Below are 18,938 nucleotides of genomic sequence, written 5' to 3'. Positions count from 1 at the left end.
GCATAATTTGTTTAAATTTTCTATTTAATGAAGATCACATCTTGTTCTAGTTCTAGTTTTATTTAAATCGATTCCATTACATAATCTCGCATCCAAAAACATTACACGTACACAATTTGAAAGTACTATTATTTACGCATTTATTGAAAAATGTAGGGTGTATGTAAATGCTCGTCCTTGTGTGCACTCAAATCCTTCATGTCGTTCTTCGCTTTTCTAAACCATTCTGCCGAGTGGAATTGTTGTTTAAGTTTGCCATTTTTCAACAACTCATCAATCTGTTCGATCCGCTCTGCCATAGTTTGCCTGCCAGACTCAGTTCCAGCTCCGCCCTGCCAGCTCCCCCTTCGTCCTTCGTCCTTCGTCCTGCTGCTGCCGGTTAACGTTTCTAACTTATGCGAGGCACGCACTCTCACCGCAAATGCAGCAGCATCAGTCTTCGTCTGCAAAGCGAACACATACACCGATTTGCACTGAAATTAAAATTATTTTATTAATAAATAAGTATATATATAACATATTCACATATATATTATAGTTAATATCATGTTGTCTTTTCATTAAATATTTTATTGATATTTTAAAAACTTGAAAGCTTAGTTTATCCATATTATAAATAAATCTAATATGAATTACAAATAATACATACTCTATTAATACATAATGTAGTAATAAATAAAATGCAAGTTGTTTTCATCTTTTGCTTGACGCAAATACAACAGGAAAAGCTAAACAATTTTTTCCAGTGCATGAACAAATATGGCTGGCTGATTTGAAGCGAAAGAAGCCGCTGATGGGCCTCGAAGTGGCAGGAAAATCCAAACCGCCTGTCGCCAATGACGCTAAACTTTTTTATTATGTATTTGGCGCTTTTATTATTCATCTATCATCGCTGTTATAGTTTAATAGAAAGTTTAAAAGTCATCATCGTGGCATCGGCATTGCCAATGACTTGTCAAACACCCCGTGCGCCATATGCCCGCCTCCACGCCGAAACTTCAGTTTCCGGATATTTCTCCAACTCCAAATCGTCCTCGCATGATTTTCCGCACACGATGCTGGCCAAAAGGCATTTTTGGCGGGTCCTGGCCTTCAGCCAGCTCAGGCGGCCGATAAACAATTAAATTTATGCAGCGAGCGTTTCATTAGCATTCGAGCATCCTTGTTTAGTTTGGCAGTTCTTTTGGGCCGAGCCGTTAGTGTTAATTAACTTGGCGCACATTCAAGTGGCCAAAACAAACGTTATGGGTATCCCCCGCTTGCACTTTGAACTTTCTTTGGCAAGATGGCATTGTACAAGTGCATATACATATCTGCTATGTTTTTGCAGATATGTACATATGTATAGATGGCTCAGTGTCGCATATTCAATAAAACTGCAAGTGGCCAAGAGACGTTAATACGGCCATGGGCTACGCATGCAAAAAGCCAGCAGAACCACAAAGTGTTTCTAATAAATTCTGCAGCAGCAACTACAACAAGTGTTTAAATTTATCGCATCTGCGATTTACTCCCCGTATGACACTCCGCCCCCCTTCCCGCGCATTCACTACCAGTTTCCATCGGACTGAATAAACAATATTTTATATGAGCCAAGAGCTCGGGGTCTGCTCGTCCAAACTCGCTTAACCATTGCACTGCCCGTTGGCGCTAACTAAACGATGCCGAACATCGATTCCAGCACATTTCGAGGTATGCGAATGCCAGATACCCTTCTATCTTTAAATAAAATAAAAGATCTTAGAAACTTATACGAAACTACGAAAGATGGAAGATACCTTTCTTTGGAAAATCTATGAAGTGAACTTCAGAACTTTTAAAATTTAATTTTTTATATTGATTTAATGTTATTGGAATTAGCATTTTATAATTTCCTAACCTTCTTCATTACTTAAGTATCTAGTAAATGAAAATATGTAAAACTTGTAAAATCTGATCAACCCCTAATCAAATTGATATGGCTCCCGCACAGCTGCCGGATTACAGGGTATGGAAACCACGAAGAGCAATTATGATATCGGGCATGATTTTGTGGGCAATTGGCTTTAATGGCTACCAGGGTAGTCGAAGCCAAGTGCTGTCGCCAACAGCAACAGCCAGCATTGGGCCTTGTGTGTGTTCCGGCCATTCGTTCCCGTTCCCGTTCCCCTTCCCGCTTCTCGCAAACACTAACCGCTGGTCTATATGTACGTGAGAAATTTATTTAAATGCTGCCAAAAGGCAACAGCAACACCAGGATCTGGGGCTCAGACTGTACAGGATATGGAACTGGAGCTGATGAGACCGCCGGAGTTGGACTCGCCAGCAAAGGAGTCGCTCGATTGTCCTCCGTTTTCGGCACTAAAGTGTCTCCGTGGCTGTTTGTTATTAGCGGCGAACTGGGTCCTTGCCAGCAAGTTGGGCCTAGACTCGCCTCAGATGCCTATCAGGAACAGGAGGCATACGGAGAGAAAATAGCAGCAGAAGATGCCATTAATTTTCATATCCTTCGTGGGTGCATATTTACTGGCGCTGGCATAGGTAAATCATATCATGAACTGATTTAAAAGTAAAATTAAGGTTTAATTAAGTCAATGGATGTAGATCTAATATATTTACTACAATATAATAATACTACTATAATATTTCTTATTTAAAGTATTTCAACTTCTAACAAGTCATATAGGGTATGTAAAGATTACTAAGCTCTATATATATCCTTAAATAATGACTACAGGTAATTGTTTGCAATATTATGACATTTCTTGGAGACAACTTGGCTTTCATTATTTTCCTCTGTGTACACTCAAAGGACACCCATGTGGCCAGCATCCCCTCGATTTTCCATATCCTGTCGCTGCTCCTGATTTTTTCCTTTTTTGTTGGCGGCTGCAATTTATTTTTATATTGCCTTACATGATAATCGTTAGCATTAAAAATCGGCCGGCGTTGTCTGGCCGTCTGGCAGTTGCCTGCCTTTGCCAAAATGTCCTTGTTTGTATTTATTTATTATTCAAAGTGTTATCGCTGACAGAGCAGTGGTGGCGGTTGGGGGCGGATCCGAGTCCGGATCCGGAGGCATGGCAGCCGAAAACCCAAAGGATTAGTTATGATAAATGTGTTTTATAAGCGTGGCACACACACAGACACACACACCGTGGAATGGGTGAACTGAAATGGCAAACACAACACAACCAAAGCGGGTCGTGTCCCATTTTAATGCACAGATAATGAGTTCCTTTGTTGGCAATATGTCAAATCGCTAGGCCAATATTTCAGACCCGAAAGGATTCGGTCTGGGATTGGGATTGGGATCGGGATACATTGTGTCGTTTGCCATTCGCCATTCGCCATTCGCCATTTAGCATTTGCCGTTTAGCATTTTGGCGTTTTGTGTATGCGCGTTGAGTCGTGTTAATTGCGAGCCAGCTTATGCCAACAACTGGATGAGATTATTTGGGCAAGATTATATAAATCAGTGGCATCAATTCCGATCAGCTACGCAAGACAAGCCGCAAACGGAGGGGCAGATAAATGTGAGTGTGGCGATGGTCGAGAGGAGAAATCAATTAAAAACGCTTCAACTGCTCTGCTGGCCATTTTATCCTTGCTGCGGTTGCCACTCCTTCGGTTGCCATAAGGACGACTCGTCTGCTGGGGATAGGCATATCGAAATAATCGATGCACATGCCACATTAACGTTGTGATTGCGGTTGAAGTGCTCTAAATTAATTTACCACTTTTACGCACCATGATTGATTGCTCAAATATATCTACATGTATATTTTTTTCAAAACCTTTAATGTTTAAATAAATGTAGCTTAGGTATTTCATTTGGATTTCCAAGAACCATTGAATGATATATTTATAATGCTAATAAGTAATATTCATATTGAAATCAATCTAGAATTCTTATATTGTTATTGAGTCTCAACCATTTTTGTAGCTTACAAGTAAGAGTGTAGAATAAACTTGATATGGCAGAAACTATTGCTGTGATTCGATTATGGCTCGATCTGGTTTTTGTTGCGATTCACAACTACTGAGATGGGAAAAATGCAATTATGTAAGCATAATCGATTAACGCTTGGCATTGATGTAGCTGCTCCAGCTGCATCCTTCTTCCTTGCTTCTCCATCCTGATTGTCCCACTCCCTGGAATATCCTCGATTGTTTCTGTGACTTTCTGCGAAAACCGGTTGCTGCGCATGAGTAAATGGAATTGTGATTGCGATTGTGTTTATCAAGACGTAGGTGCTTATAAATTCGATTAAATTACATGCCACTCCCACCACTCGTGTAACCTTTCACGTAGCTGCTCTTCTCGTCGTAATTCCATTTTAATCGCGTGCCCCGAACGCGTGACTTGCGATGTGCCGGGGCTAATAAATATTTCACTTAGTCCACGATTTCACACGCCTACTTTTTTTTCTCTCTGCGGGCCACCTGTGAGTGAATTGTAACAAAACGTTTTCCCCATTTTTCTCGCCTCGTGCTGCTCGCACATTGTCAGCGCTTTGTGCTCTAAATGTGTGGAAAGGTGGGCGTGGCCGCAGTCCGTCGCAGTCCTCCATCCGCCGTCCACAGTCTGTAGTCCGTATGCCAAACTCCCTAGTGCCGAAGTGCCAGGCTGCTTGGGTGCCAGGGTGCCAAGTGCTGCCGGCGGCGTCTCTCAAAATGAGTTGACACTTTGCATGTCAGTGTAATTTTGAAATATTAATCATATGGCATGTGCAGCTCTGACGATGACTGCCGCCGAACAGCAATGTTTGCTTGGCATGGCATGAGCATCGGGGCATCGGATGGATCGGGGCATGGGGCATGGAATCGGAGGATCATGTGAATGGGGGGGGGGGGGGTTGGCTGGAAAAGGAGCTGGATCCGTTGGATGATGATGAGGCCGAAACTATTGTTTCTGCTCCATATTACGTTACGGCACACACCAACTCATGGCCCGACCAGAACCATAACAAAGGAGAGCACTGGCTGCATAATCAAATAGAAAATGTTCGAGCCAAGCGCACTGGGAGAAATCAGGTCAACTTGTGTGCGATTGTATCATAAAATATTTGTTTAGATGGTGAATTGACTCTACTAATCTTCGATATTCATTGTTATGGACTTCGCCGCATGTAATAAACTTGTCAAGGAAGTCAAATTTCGTACAGTGCACCCTGCCTCGTAGAGGTGGCATAAAGCAATTAGTGTTGCATTTTATGGCCTTTAATGTGGTAATGGTTTCGGGTAATTAACAATTATGTCTAACTACAAATGCGACACGTTGCCGATTGCGTGCGTTGGCTGGCCTTCGTCCTTTCCGCTCCCCTGATGTCCTCGCTCGTCAGCCCACAATCTCAATCTCCTGCAAACTTGCCGGTTCGGGTTATTACAAATTTTGCATATTTCAAGTGGCTACCAAAACTTGCATCTACCCAGCTACGAAGAGCAACTTCATTTCCATTTTCCAGCTGCAAAGGAGCAGCTGAACAAAGCAAATTAGCCATGGCTGTGAGAAGTAACTAAGTGGTTTGCTTATTGTTAGTTCGTTTGCCATATTAAAATTTCAGAAATTGCCGAGCTGCATACTTTTAATGGCCAGGAGCAACGGTATCCAAGGGATCCCTCCAGATTAATTACCCATGCAAAATTTTCCACTAGCGGATGAGAGTGAATTGGATCGGAGGGCGCAAGTCCTGGACAGGATCCGGCTCTGAATCCGGGACTGAGTCCGGGTCCGGGTCCAAATATCCCAAATGGCATGCCCGGCGACCTAATGAGCCAAACTGCATCGAGCATAATAATGCACATTGTGTGTGGACTTCTGGCTTTATGAGTGCCGAATGATTTATAGTTCCATTTGTGCTTTGTTCTTCTCCTGCTTTAAGTTCGATATGAAAACGCACTTTGCGTGCGAGGAAAGTCTAGGTAGAAATCACCATATAGTATAGCACGGAGTGCAAGATCATGTTCAAATATAGAATGTTTGCTTATTGGCAGGGCAAAAACTACTTATAACTAGCAATAGCTTTGGCAACAGTAATCTCACCAAAAAAAAAAACAACAAAATTAATAATAAATTTATTAAAAATAATTATAAATGAACAATTATGCAAACTTAAATAAATTGTTCAATAACTCTGGGAAATTGGACAAACATTTAAATACGAGAGATTCCGAACCAGACATGGTTAACAATGGCGCAAATATCCACCAACAGATTCATTTAAGCCACTGCTAACCGCGTATAGCGAGTTAACGTCCTGCTGCTGAAAATTTCATTTTAAGCGACTGCAAACGCTCTTTTGGCCATAATTAAAAAGCCCCAACATAATGAGCCCACGGCCCCCGACTGGCCAAAACCCCTGCCACAAGCAGACTTCCCCAATCCTCGCAGCGATGTGGGCAATGTTGGGGTCCCGGGCCCACTGCAAAAGTCTATTAACGTACATGAAACTGTTAATTTCGCTGATGCAATTTCGGCTCAATTTATTGTGCACCCACAAAACACAATATAAAAAAAAAAAGTGAATGGGGCGAGCAAACGAGGAAAACGAGCCGAAATTGAAAAGGCAAAGTACATAACAACAAGCTGGCGGCCGACGCACAGCCCCCAAATGCCAATCCCAGGCGCGAAAATCAATATAAATATGCTCGGCACATGGCCATGGAGCCACCACGCCCCTTATGGTCCCCAAAAGCCCCTCCTTATCCCTACATCCCAGCCCCCACCCCCTCACCTCCCTCCCACTCCACATAGTGTCTCTTCTGCTCCCCGAACACGACAATTTATGTGCATTTTGTATGCAGGCGGCTAAATAGACAAGGCTAGGCGACGTCCATACTCGCGTTTGCAGTTACACTCGGCGAAAATTATGAATTTAACAATTAAATTTTCTAAGCATAATCATTTTAAGTTCATATACTAGTTTGTTTCAAGTAGAACAGACACTATTTGTTGTGTTTGTGAAATTCGTATAACTGCATACTCCTTGTATCGTACTCCTAACATCTTTTCTCGCAGTGTATGCGCACGCTTCTGGTTGGAGGGACGCAACATAATACAATGCCTGTGCCAAGGACACCGAGAAGCAAACACAAACGTACATATATGTATGTATGCAACCCCAAAACCCGTAAACGCCCGCTCGCACGTAACGATAAAACTTGAAAATGCTGTTAGCTACGAAAATTTCCCGTTGAACTTTTTCGCCGGAGTCCGGGAGTAGGCCTAATTTGACGGCCGCCCAACGGACTTGCAGCGCCCCCGCGACCGGAAAAGCGCCTCTTCACACACCCACACACCTACACAGCCGCATATAGTAGCAAGCGGAAATGCACGCACCATTGCATCAGTATCTGTGCGCATGCAATTGCAAATTTATGCACTGCGCTGTAAACAAGGCAAACATTTCCGCCGCCGAGTGTGCGAGTGCGAAATTCGAATGCGTCGCACAATTGTGAATTATTTACAGCATACTTTGGGCGAGTGGCGCGGTGACTTTGACTCGATTCGTTTCGTTTCGATTCGATTCGATTGGATACCATGTGAGTCTGGTCAGCGACAAACCTAATTACAGTAGCTGGCGCCCAAACCATTTCGATGGGAGGCCAAAGGACTCGCAGGACTCGCAGGATTCGCAGGACTCCGAACGCGAGAGCCTTTGTAGACTCGTTTAGCCGCGCAAATTGCTGTCCATTCAGTTAGCTTTTTAGAGTCCTTTGCCGCACGCACACACCTCTGCGCGAATCGAACAGCCGGGCCACATAACTTTCGATCCCGCCAACGAACTGACTTTTCAACTCCGGCTGAAAATGCTACTGCTCCTTTTACCATATCCCATTTCCCTTTCCATTTCCCTATGCCCACTGTCAAGTGGACAAGCGTCGATGGGAGTTCCTGTGGCCAAAAAAAAGTGGCTAAAAACTGCCTGCTGCAAAATATTGTGCAATGCGCTGCCAAATAACAAAACAAAATCAAAGTTACCAGAAACTAGTGATGCCAACGGGCAGCATATATATGTGTTTGTGAATCCAGGAAATGAATAAAATGATAAAAGTTCATAATTGAAATAATTCCAAATTATTATAACATGTTACTGTCTTCTTATTAAATATACATACAACTGTATTTAAGCTAACTTATTATTTCCTGGAGAGAGAACTTGGCTTAATAGCCCTTCATACCCCCGAGTTTCCCTTTTCGGCTGAGATCGGGTGTAAACAGCAACAGCGAAAAACCCTTAACGGCAAATGTCGAACCTCGACCCTCGACTGTCGAACGTTGGATGTTGGTAGCTGGTAGCTGGTCGCTGGTAGTTGGTAGTTGGTGGCTGGAAGTTGCTGGTTTGGGCCTGCTTTTCGACGGGCCCAAATGCGTTTGTCTGTCGCTGTGTCTGCCGTGCCTGTTTTATTTTACTTTTGCATATTTTTTGGCGTGTTTCAACTATACTGCGGCGCTGTCTCTACATTTTTCAAGTTGTCTGCGTTTGACGTGCACGGATGGGCGCTCCACTGCGTCGGCGGCGGGCGAAATGGTGGCTGGCAAAGGGGGTGGCAAGGACGGCGGCGGTTGGCGTAGTTACAGTTTTGCCCATCGAATGGTTTTCCCCGCGCTCCTTGGTGCGGTTGTGGTTCGTTGCTTGGTTATCGCCAGTGCCACTACTCACACAGCCGAAGACCACTGCCTGCACCACTACGAGTGCAGCGGCAACTGCAGATGCACTCGGAAAAATCGGATAGAGCTTCCGTTGATTGATGCGTATTGAAGCAAAGTAGAATGTTTTTTTCGGTCTTGAGACCCTAAGTTATGGTCTTGAAAGAGACAATTTCCAATCAGCTTGTATCTACCTAAGGCAACTATGAAGTAAATAAAAATATATTCTAAATATACCTCATTTCTTTTAATAAAAAAAAATTAACATAATTAATTAATTAACAAAAATTAATGAAATATATAATAACACAATTTATAAGGCACACCAAATTTAATGTTTTCTTTTCGTGCCTTTAATTTGAGTTTTACTTATGAAATGTAGTTGAAAGAGTGCATTATGTGCCTATAATTTGTATAAAAGGTGAAAGCTATGAAAATATCTCACTGTCAAATATTAATTGTTTTAATAAGAAAGCACTCGATTTTTGCAAGTGCGAACCTAGCAGAAGCAGCAACAACTACTTGGGTGCTGTCGGTGAGCCTGTTTTTTAGTGCCTTCCGTAACCATTAAATTTTACGTTTTTATTAGCGCGCACACACACACATACACAGACACAGACACACTTACGCGGAGGAAGGAGGAGGAAGAGGCCGAGAGTTGGCAGATAGGCCGTCCCCACCCACTGAACTCTACCGCCCACTACCGCCCACTCCGCCAACCATTTTTGAATATTTCCGTTTTGGCTGGCAGTTTTCGGTTTTCGGCTTGTCTACAAAATGCAGTTTTGCATGCACTTTGGCCTCGGCGCAAAAAGTCAACCGAAAAGAGACAATAATAAGTGCAGAGCACAAAAGGACGAACCCGAAAAAAGGGAAAGAGCAGCATAAAACGTCGAAAAAGTAGAGCCAAGAACATGAAAACGGAAAATTGCATTGCGCTCAGAAGTATGCTATGCTTTTTTCGCTTGCCTTATCAACGTCTCAAATCGGTTAGGGTTGATAGGAAAAGCGGAGGGGCGCAAGCGGGTTACTGGCAAAACTTAGTCCAGATAGCGAAATGTTGTCGCCCAACAGGACCTGGACGTATTTTACGTATTTTAGTTGCCTGCAGCACACGCAAAAAAAAATGAAGAATACAATGCAACCCAAAGACTTTAAGACAGTTCGAGTTGCAGTCGTGGGCGGTTCCATGCGAGTTGTGGCCACTGAAATTGGTTGCATGTTTCAGGGGAACAGACCTTTACCACATGAGTGCTGTTCAAAACTGCTCAAACCTTTACAGACAACACCAATAAAGCTCAATCCCTTCAGGCCAAACAAGTTCGACCCAGCCTCGTCGAGCTCGCAACTTGTTTGGCATCCACAACATTTGGTTGCAGGGTGAACGGGCTAAAAAAAAACTCTTATACTTTTGAGTAAAACTCAATTTCAATCCAATTCAATAGCTCATTCAAATCAGAGCAATTTAAAGACCATAATAATACTGCAGAATTAATAGTTTCATTTTTGAATAGAAATAAAGAGATAATCAGAGAACGAGAGATATAGAGATTATAAATGTTCATATGGCCAATTCAATGCGTGAGTTTGTTTTATATTTATTAAAAAAATTACAAAATATTAAGAACTTAACCTAATCAAGTATAATCACAGACAAATGCCACATAAGAGGCTTGTTAAAATCGTCTTTCATTTTGCATTACTCCGAACTAAGTAGACTAATTGTATGGATCAACCTTTCGGAACATAAGTACCAAAATTAACCGAAACGAAAATTCAAACCCAGTCGGACTCATCCCCTACCAGCCAGGAACCATACACCGAAAAAAGAAGGAACCAAAGGACACAGGACATAATGGAGCTGTGGCAGAAGCTACGAGTGCAGTTTAATGACTTCTTCCACGCGAACTACCCGTACATAGCGCTCTACAGCGGACTGGGCGTGGCAGTAACAGCCTACTTGCACTACCAATGGAGCGTGCACCACTACGACCTCATGTACTGGAAGCGTTTGGCGGAGGTCTTCTCGCAGGACATCGACTGCATCCAGCTGGCTATACTGCTCTTGATCTTCGCGATCAACGCCATTTTCGTATTCATCATCCTGAGCGTCTATCTGCGCCCAGCCCTCGACAATGGCAGTGAGATGTCCTTGCTGGAGATCAAGGATCGCTATGCCCGGTTCATACTGCTCCGCCTGATAGCCCGTCTCGATCGCATACAGTCGAAGATCTCAGCGAAGCGTAAGAGCCTCACCTTCCAGCACTATGTGAGGGCACACACGAACATGGTAAAGGCGGTGGCCGTGTTCCGCAAGGATGCACGCAAGCTAATCCTGCCGAATGAGAGCGAGATCCTGATGCCCATCGAGGACATCTACGGGGTGGCTGATGACGAAGAACGACTGCTTCGGCGATCGGGCTACTACAAGCTGATCATCGACACCACCGACGAGACGGTCAAGTCTCTGTTCAACGCCAAGCTGGAGGAGATCCTGTTCCCAACCAGCTAGACGACTCGGCGGTTCCGATTGAAACTTTGAGTAAACTGCAGTCCAACACTAATTGCCTTTATCTACTCTGCCAGAGCCGCAGCTCCGAGGGCCCCTTCTTAAAGCCGTTTTATTGTTTCAATTGTTTGGCTTGGCAGCTTTTTATGGCCGCATTGTGCGCCGGGCCAACAATAACAGGCCAGTCGGAGACTGTCAGCCGTCCCCAACCCCCAATAACAATAATGGCAAAAGAAACAGCAGCAGAAACAGCAGCAGAAACAGAAGCAGAAGCAGTTGCAGAACCAGACCAGAACTAGAAACAAAACTCCAACGAGGAACAGAGACTAAACTAAAATGCCAGCCCATGTCTGCACAGCTCAAAACAATATCTAATGTTGTCTACGGCAAAATATTTTGCAAAGCGTCTTTTTGTTTTGCCCGATTTCTGTGTCCTTCAGGCCTTTGTGTGTCGACTTTTCTTTAAAATTAGCTAAAAGGTTGTGTAAATTTAACTGAAAGTGGGATAGCAGTGAAAGAAAAGCGTTGCAGGGGATAAAGGATTCTTGGAATGCATCGTGGGTACGAAAAGCAACAAGGGCGACTAGGAAATATAAATAAATTTTCTTATGGGATGATATCTAACTAAATTACATTTTCGGATGGCATGAAGTGGACTAGAGTCCGCAGTCATTAGTGATTTAATCTAGAAAAAGAGGGGAAGAACCTTTTAGGAGGAGCGTCAAATTAGCATCAATAAAATTGGGCAATAATAAATTAAATTCATAAATTCAAACACTCAACAAAATTATATAATTGACTTTTTTGGTTTGTGGTCGTACGTGCGGGCATGACAACAATCTGAAATAAAGATGCATAAATTGTTAATCTGTTTAACAGTATCTTAAGTAGTTGTAGTTCTTGATCTAATAGTACCCGATATCTCGTCGTTCATACGGACAGTCAAACGGACAGTCAAGCGGACATTGTCAGTGATTCTGACTTTATAGTGTTACATACTTTACAACTAATCTACAAGATCTAAATGTTCGAATTTTTATGTCAGTTAAAAAAAGCGTCGAGACCTATTAATTTGTAAACGAAATTGTTAATTATCTTTTTGATTGTAATACGTTATTGTACAGATTGTTGTCGTGCCATTCAAGTCTCGCAGTTAACCATTTAAAATTCACATCCTTTCATTTGCTTCAACTCGATTTCCGCAGCTGCTGCTGTTGCTCACAAAATACAACTCATATCCTTGCCAATGACTTCAAAGCAGCGCATGCTTCGCTGCGCGCCAAAAAGTAGACAACAAAAGCCTTGATAATGAAAAGCGGAAAAAACACGCACTTTTAACTTCACTTTTGGCAGCTAATGCGCGAATGGCCAAAAAGTGACAGCCTAATTTCGGTTAATGTGGCGTGTCCTTTGCTTTTGGCCATAAATCCGCACAGCACGTGTGTGGCAAACTGCATTACTTCATTCGCAGTGCGCACTTCTTTTTCCCCATTTTTCGTTTTTTTTTTTTTTTTGCTCTTCCTTTTTTAATGATGGCCACGGGTGGGCGGCTCACCTCCCGGCGAAAAAGACATTAAGTAGATTATGGTCTGATTGCATATTTGCGGATATGCGCGCCATAAACACGTTCAGACGTGCTGCAACCGCAACAACGGCGAATGGTGGAAAACACGGCAGCGCAACAGCCGAAAGCCAACGCGAAAAAAGTCGCCTGCCTGGCTGTAACAAAACAAAAATCCAAAGAAAAAAAAACAAAAAAAAACAAAAAAAACTCAACAAGAGCATTAAGAGCGGGGTCCAAAGAGAAAAGAATCGCGAAAACGTACGCGCATCTAACCGCAGACTAAATGACGCCTCGCCACGCCGCCCGCCTTGTAAAACAAATACTGCCCTTTCTACTCCGCTACACAGAAAATAAAATTGTGTACCAACTGACACATTCAAAACAAATCTAGAGGTTATACACTTAACAGCTCTAACGGTTGAGGGAGTGAGAAAGGGGGAGATATGTATGTACATATGTACATTTGATCATTTTAACTTGAAGCTATAAAGGTTAACGGAAATTTTTTTAGAAAACAGTCCAGGAATATTTAAATAAAATTCAAAAAAATTATTTAACAAACTATTTAAGCTTAAGCTTGCAACCCTTTTTTTTGGAATCTTATATATATTTCGTTTTATAACATAGAATTTATATATTTTAATTTGGGAAAATGAAGCAGCTAACTATAACTTATGCCAACGCCTATGGAATTTTTCCCCCTTCCAGCGTATAGTTAAGCACTAAATCGATATTATTTTTGTAATATTATTTATAATCTATATATAAAGGCCCTTTTTTCGCCGTGCTCTCATCTGCTGCTTGCTTTTGGCTGCGCGGAAAGTAACAACAAAGGCAGCTCAGCGTCTACTTGTGTGGCTGTATTTGTGTCTGCCGGAAGCAGAGAAATTTTCCGAAAACACATGTAGCTTATCCGTGAGTCCGAGTTTGTCTTTGTGTGTGTGTGTGTGTCATAAGCCCAAATAGCAGCTATTACTTTATCGCCGAGGCAGCACCGCAAAATGGCTGTCTATTGCAGCTAAATGCTGCCAGCGGCTTTGCTTTGCATGTGTGTTGTGGGTGGTGGGTGTGGGTGTGGGTGTGGGTGGGTGTGTGGGTTCTGTGGAGCAAGTTGTTAATGGGTTGTTAATTCGTTCAGGTGGAAAGAGAAACGACCCGCAAGCAATAAACAAATAATCATAAATAATGTTGCCTTTTTAACACCGACTCTAAATTAGCTATTAATTGCACCACCGTCACCACTAATTCCCCGCCCGCATTGTGGGTCAGCCCCCAACGATGAAGCCGCACCATCCGCACCACCCACACCACCCACTTTGCCGGGTGGCTTGGGGGTCATTCCAATCACAGCTGGTTCAATTAGGCTTACGCCTTTGTATGCTAATGCTGAGCCATATTTGCATACTGCTATTTCGCATTTCGCCAAAGTGCGAACTATGGGTTCGATTCGTAAAGGGAACTATCTAAATACGCTTAGTTCTGCTTATTACCAAATATATTATTATTATTAACTTGAATCGATCAGCAGTAGGTGAATTTTTGCATTTTGAAAACAACGTACTAAAGCTGTTAAAGTTAAAAGGGAACTTTTATTCGAGTGCTGAATATAAAATCAAATTTAAAATTTACAACTACTATGCTGGCTAATAAATAAGCAATTAAGTAATGGTTCGCAAACGGCTCATCAAAATCAATTTTAATTAGAAGCGGCAAACTAAAGCCTAATATTGCCGCAACTAAACAAATATTAAAGCCAGCCAGGCTGTGTGGCTTTAAGGATCTGCCACGGCAGGACGATGCGCCCACTGTGCCTGGCGAGGGGCACTTTAAATTTGATTTGATATGATTGCCATGCAGAGGATAATTTCACAGCATGAGTTACAGGACGGCAGGGGCGTGGTGGGGTAGCGAGGGCGGTGCGCGGGCTTAGCATATGCACACGGACTTCAATCAGCTATGTAAAATCTATGTAAAATATTTATATTGCACTGATGCATCCTGGGGGAGCCGGGCTGATCTGGCTGCGTGCGTCGTAGCCGCCGTAATCAGGAGCACGGCATGGCCTCAAGGATCTCAAGGAGTGCCTGGCTGGCTGCACGGCATTTGCATAAACATTGCACATACATGCCGGCCAGAACGGAACCGAACAGATGAGATGCATTCCGGCCCGCCTCGCACCGCACCGCACCGCCCCGCCTGCCACGCCCCCTCTTGCACGCCACTTGTTATGACATTTTGATTATTTATTTAGACAAAAGAGTTGCTTCGGTTGAGTCCAGTGCAGTCCAGCTTGGTGCGGTGCCGTGCGGTGCGGTGCGGTGCGGTCGAGCATGGATGCGGTTCGGAATACGGACTTCGCCAGAGTGGCCAATGCAAATAGTTTGTTTTGGAAGAAAACCCCTGGAATTATTATCAAATAAATAAGTGCTCGAGTAAACAAACAGAAGGCCGGACGATGCCGATCCGGAAAAGTTTCAAGTGTTCTCTGCTGTTTCGGTTTGGCAGCCAGCAAGCTGATAGCTCATGTGCGTCCTTTTTAGAGCAAATCTATGGCTGGTAACTTTGTCTGGAGCCGCCATTGAGTTCGACGGCCATTGGCCAAAAGGAGACAGCACAGCAGCATAAGTAAATGTTGGCAAATAAATATGCATGGCCGAATGGAGAGATGGCCAAACATACGGTGCTCGGCTCGTTGCTGCCTGCATTTTTCATGGCTCTCGGTGCGTTTCTACGCATTTATTGGGCAGCCCAATTGCGGCCAGCATAAATCACTTAAAATTTGTGCCAAACAAATACGGCAAAAGCCACAGGATGCTGGATTTTCATGGCAAAAGTCAGAGGCAAAAATGCTTATGCAAGCTAAACAAGTTTAAATATTTATGCAAATCAACTGCAAGTGAAACATTTTTCAACTTTAATAGCCATAAATGCCTTAAATGCTCGCCGCAGACCGTTTCAAATTGAAGGCAACCTTAAATAATTGACGCTATCAAGAGGACGAAAAATTGTCCGAAATGTCTAGCAATTTGTGGGTAATATTGTGCAGAATGCAGTAAAAGGTATATGATTTGAACTTAAATTAAGCTAAATTAAGTTTGTGTCCCTGGAGGCAGTTTGATTTATAAGGAAATTAAGTCGTTCATTAAATCAAACTTGACAAAAACTACACCATTCTGTTTGGTGATTAAGAGCAGCAGCATTTTACAGCAACTAACTAATAAATTCAGGCCAAAATAAGGAGTAAAGACTATAATTTGCTTATCCCAAGAGAGAACTGAAGTCGCAGTAGTAAAACTATAAGAATATAAAAAACGAACTTACAAATGAAGCCAGACGAATGTGCCGGAAAATCCTCACAAGACACAAGAGTTTGATTTAAAAAGTAGTTTATGTGTGCACGAATAAAACGTGGATTAAGACCCCCCCCGTTCCCAGTTTTGGTTAGTCAAATGACAGAGGGCCTCGAGGCGCATATGCAAAATGAAAACTTTGCTCCTGCCGCAGGCCACTCAGCCAACTGCAGATGTAAGACCAATGTGTCGTATGCGCAACGTGGAACTTGCCCAGCCGTAAATGGATGCGTCTTGGCAGCAGGCGTGAGTGCCACTTTCACACACACACAAGTGCACAAACCAACACGCTCACAGAGACACACAGACAGACACGCAGGGGGAGAAACGCTCAAACAAAACATGATAACAATTAAAACTTTGTACACTTGGCGTATTTACATTATTCATTTCGTTGTTGGATTCTCTTGTCACATTTCGTGCCACTTCTTCTGCACTCATTTTTTACGCTGCTCCTTTTGTTGCAAGCCACATTCATTTGCAGACATGCATCTCCATGTGTCCATCCACGAATCCAGAGCAAACAGTGATGGTCATAAGTTTTATTAGCTCCACAGAACTCAACAAATTATACAAATAGCATTAGTAATAGCACAGCATAAGTTAAATTTGAAAGCAAACTTAATAGAAATGAAATAGCTTGGTTTAAAATAGTTAAATGTCTTTAATAGTTAACAAGTCGGACCAAAGCTGAAAAGATAGAAAAACCAAACAACCCTAGTAACCCAAATGCTGCGTTAAGGTAATAATAAATTTGTTATTCATGCATATAGTGTGATCTGCTCTGGAACATAGCAAACAGTGGCGTATGGACAGCGGAACCTTAGTAGGTCTACGAAAAGATGAAAAGAGATCACCAAGGAGGAGAAAATCCGCACCATCCAATGTTAATAATATCATGGACTATAACCGATTCGAACGGATCACTGGACATAACCAACTATATAGGCGCACAAACTGCAACAATTTACAAAGAACTGGGAAAAATACGAACTGCAACGACAAGAATGATCCATATCATCGACTTAAATCATATATAAGCAACTCGAAACAAACTCAGATTTCATATAGAACAGGACCTAAAATTAAGCAGTCATTACAAATAGAAAAAGTCATTGAAATGAAAAAGCCCCCCAATATCAACGACATACTATTCTTCTGATGCACAAGCGCAAATTTGAGGGGAAGAAGCTGAAAAACTATGCGAAAACCAACGAATAAGCTTTTCTCCGACATCCGACATATTAACTTATATATTTCGGGCGTTATTGCACTGTTTTTTTGTGAAATAACACCCACGAAAATTGTAAAATAAGATTCGCGGGCATTATTTCATTTTCTTTTTTTTTTTTTTTTTGTAATAATGGCGGCGTTCGAAAATTGTGGCGGAGGACGAGGGGAAAATTGGGGCAGGGACAGGGACGTTAAGTACTTAATGACATTTTAAAATAAATATTAAATTTATGACAAAACGTAATTACCGGCCAGAAGGAGGCGTGGACAGCAACAGCTACAGGTTCGTTCGCGGCGCATGAAATATGAAACCATAATTACTTTAATTAAGCAAATATTTTGCGCCCGCAATTCTTTTCATTATCTGGGATGGAGAGGGGCGCGCGGGCCATTGATTGAGAGTATTTATTAAATGGTTATTATTGTTCGAACATCGTACGGCAATAAATTGATGCATTTTAATTATCGCTTAAAAGGCCGACACATTCCTTACACAACTTCGCTGACACTTCGAAATCGAGGACAGATCGAGACTTAAAAATCAATCAGATGTGTATTTATCTGCAAAATCTTCGCTTTTAAGCATAATATAATTTATATAATATAATATAGTTTAGTTATTCATTTGGAGCTGACGGAAATGGAAAGATCAACTCGGCTATTCAATCTGAACAAAAATATAGAATATAATATATATGTACCTTATACGGTCGGAAACGCTTCAAACTACCCATTTTTTAGCAAACCTTGTTTTTACTTTTCAACGCTGGTTTTTATAAGAGGAAAAACACCTATGGTTGAGAAATCATAAACACGATCGTTCGTCAATCATTTTACTTGTAACTTGATCTATTGTCGTGTCAAGTTTAACAGTGAATTGGGTAAAAATCATTGTATATATTGTGCAACGGGGTAGATAAAACAATGTATTGTAACAAACTCGAATTTGGATGCCACAAAAGCATGAGTTTCTTACTTAACTTTACTTACTTCTTAGTTCATTTGATGGTATATTAATAGCAATATTATAACGGCTAGAACGATGAAAGCGTTCACTGCAATTATCAATTTGTTGCTATTCGCGAATGTCATCATCTTGCACTTTTAATTTAATTGCGGAGGACAAAGCACGTCGTTCGGTTTCAAGTTCACGGGAACGAATGATCGATCGCGTTGCAAGACCGAGCATTCCACATTACGTGGAGAGAGAGAGAGAGAGAAATAGTGGGACCGGATAAATGGAAAGTGCTTTCCCTGCAATGAAATAGCAGTGCGAGGGAAACAAGCAGTGTATGCTATTCTTAAATGTAAAAATCACGAAATGATCAAATATTTTTTAAAAAGTCTGTTTGCTTAAGGTAATTCCTATATTTAAAAGGGCAATAAATTAAAAAAAATTAAATTAATTAATTAATTAATTTTAGTGGGAAGAGGACAGCACTGCTTCCAGGGGAAAAAAATATTAATTCTTAAGCTAAGAAAGGAAGGAAAAACATATAGGACATTCAAAAAACCCTTGAATGTTTTGCCCAAATGGTAAGCCATTAAATATGAATGGAAGCTCGGAAGCCGTAGTGCCATACATAAATCCAGAGATATAGCAATTCTCCAAAATTTGCCAGGACCTGGTGGACTCCATGCCGCGTAGGT

At 42.1% G+C, this 18,938-nt stretch overlaps 1 protein-coding gene and 2 long non-coding RNA genes across 4 annotated transcripts, besides 3 other annotated features; 1 reads left to right on the top strand and 2 right to left on the bottom strand.

Annotated features, from left to right (window-relative positions):
• Positions 1 to 20: 20 nt before the first annotated feature.
• lncRNA:CR43870 (long non-coding RNA:CR43870) lies at positions 21 to 18,429 on the bottom strand. Its single transcript, NR_073943.1, has 2 exons — positions 18,279 to 18,429; positions 21 to 473 (listed from the first exon to the last, which is right to left on the bottom strand). It is a non-coding gene; the product is annotated as a long non-coding RNA:CR43870 (long non-coding RNA).
• On the bottom strand, positions 3,862 to 4,650 carry lncRNA:CR43874 (long non-coding RNA:CR43874). The gene has a single exon (NR_073944.2). It is a non-coding gene; the product is annotated as a long non-coding RNA:CR43874 (long non-coding RNA).
• CG6497 (uncharacterized protein) lies at positions 10,374 to 11,934 on the top strand. Of its 2 annotated transcripts, none has more exons than NM_001275051.1 (1): positions 10,374 to 11,934. In NM_001275051.1, exon 1 carries the CDS (start codon positions 10,488 to 10,490, stop codon positions 11,142 to 11,144), a length of 657 nt encoding a protein of 218 aa, NP_001261980.1. In that variant the 5' UTR covers positions 10,374 to 10,487; the 3' UTR covers positions 11,145 to 11,934. The 2 variants fall into 2 exon arrangements, with proteins under 2 accessions (NP_001261980.1, NP_648963.1); NM_140706.3 differs by having other exon boundaries at positions 10,374 to 11,579.
• Positions 16,973 to 17,095: a mobile genetic element.
• Positions 17,909 to 18,011: a mobile genetic element.
• Positions 18,430 to 18,572: 143 nt separating the features above from the next.
• Positions 18,573 to 18,938: part of a mobile genetic element that runs on past the window's edge.

The sequence above is a fragment of the Drosophila melanogaster genome, chromosome 3L, assembly GCF_000001215.4.
Source record: "Drosophila melanogaster chromosome 3L".
Classification (NCBI taxonomy): Eukaryota; Metazoa; Arthropoda; class Insecta; order Diptera; family Drosophilidae; genus Drosophila; species Drosophila melanogaster.
The sequence above is the reverse complement of the archived record's forward strand: the minus strand, read 5'-3'. Positions and strand labels throughout refer to the sequence as shown.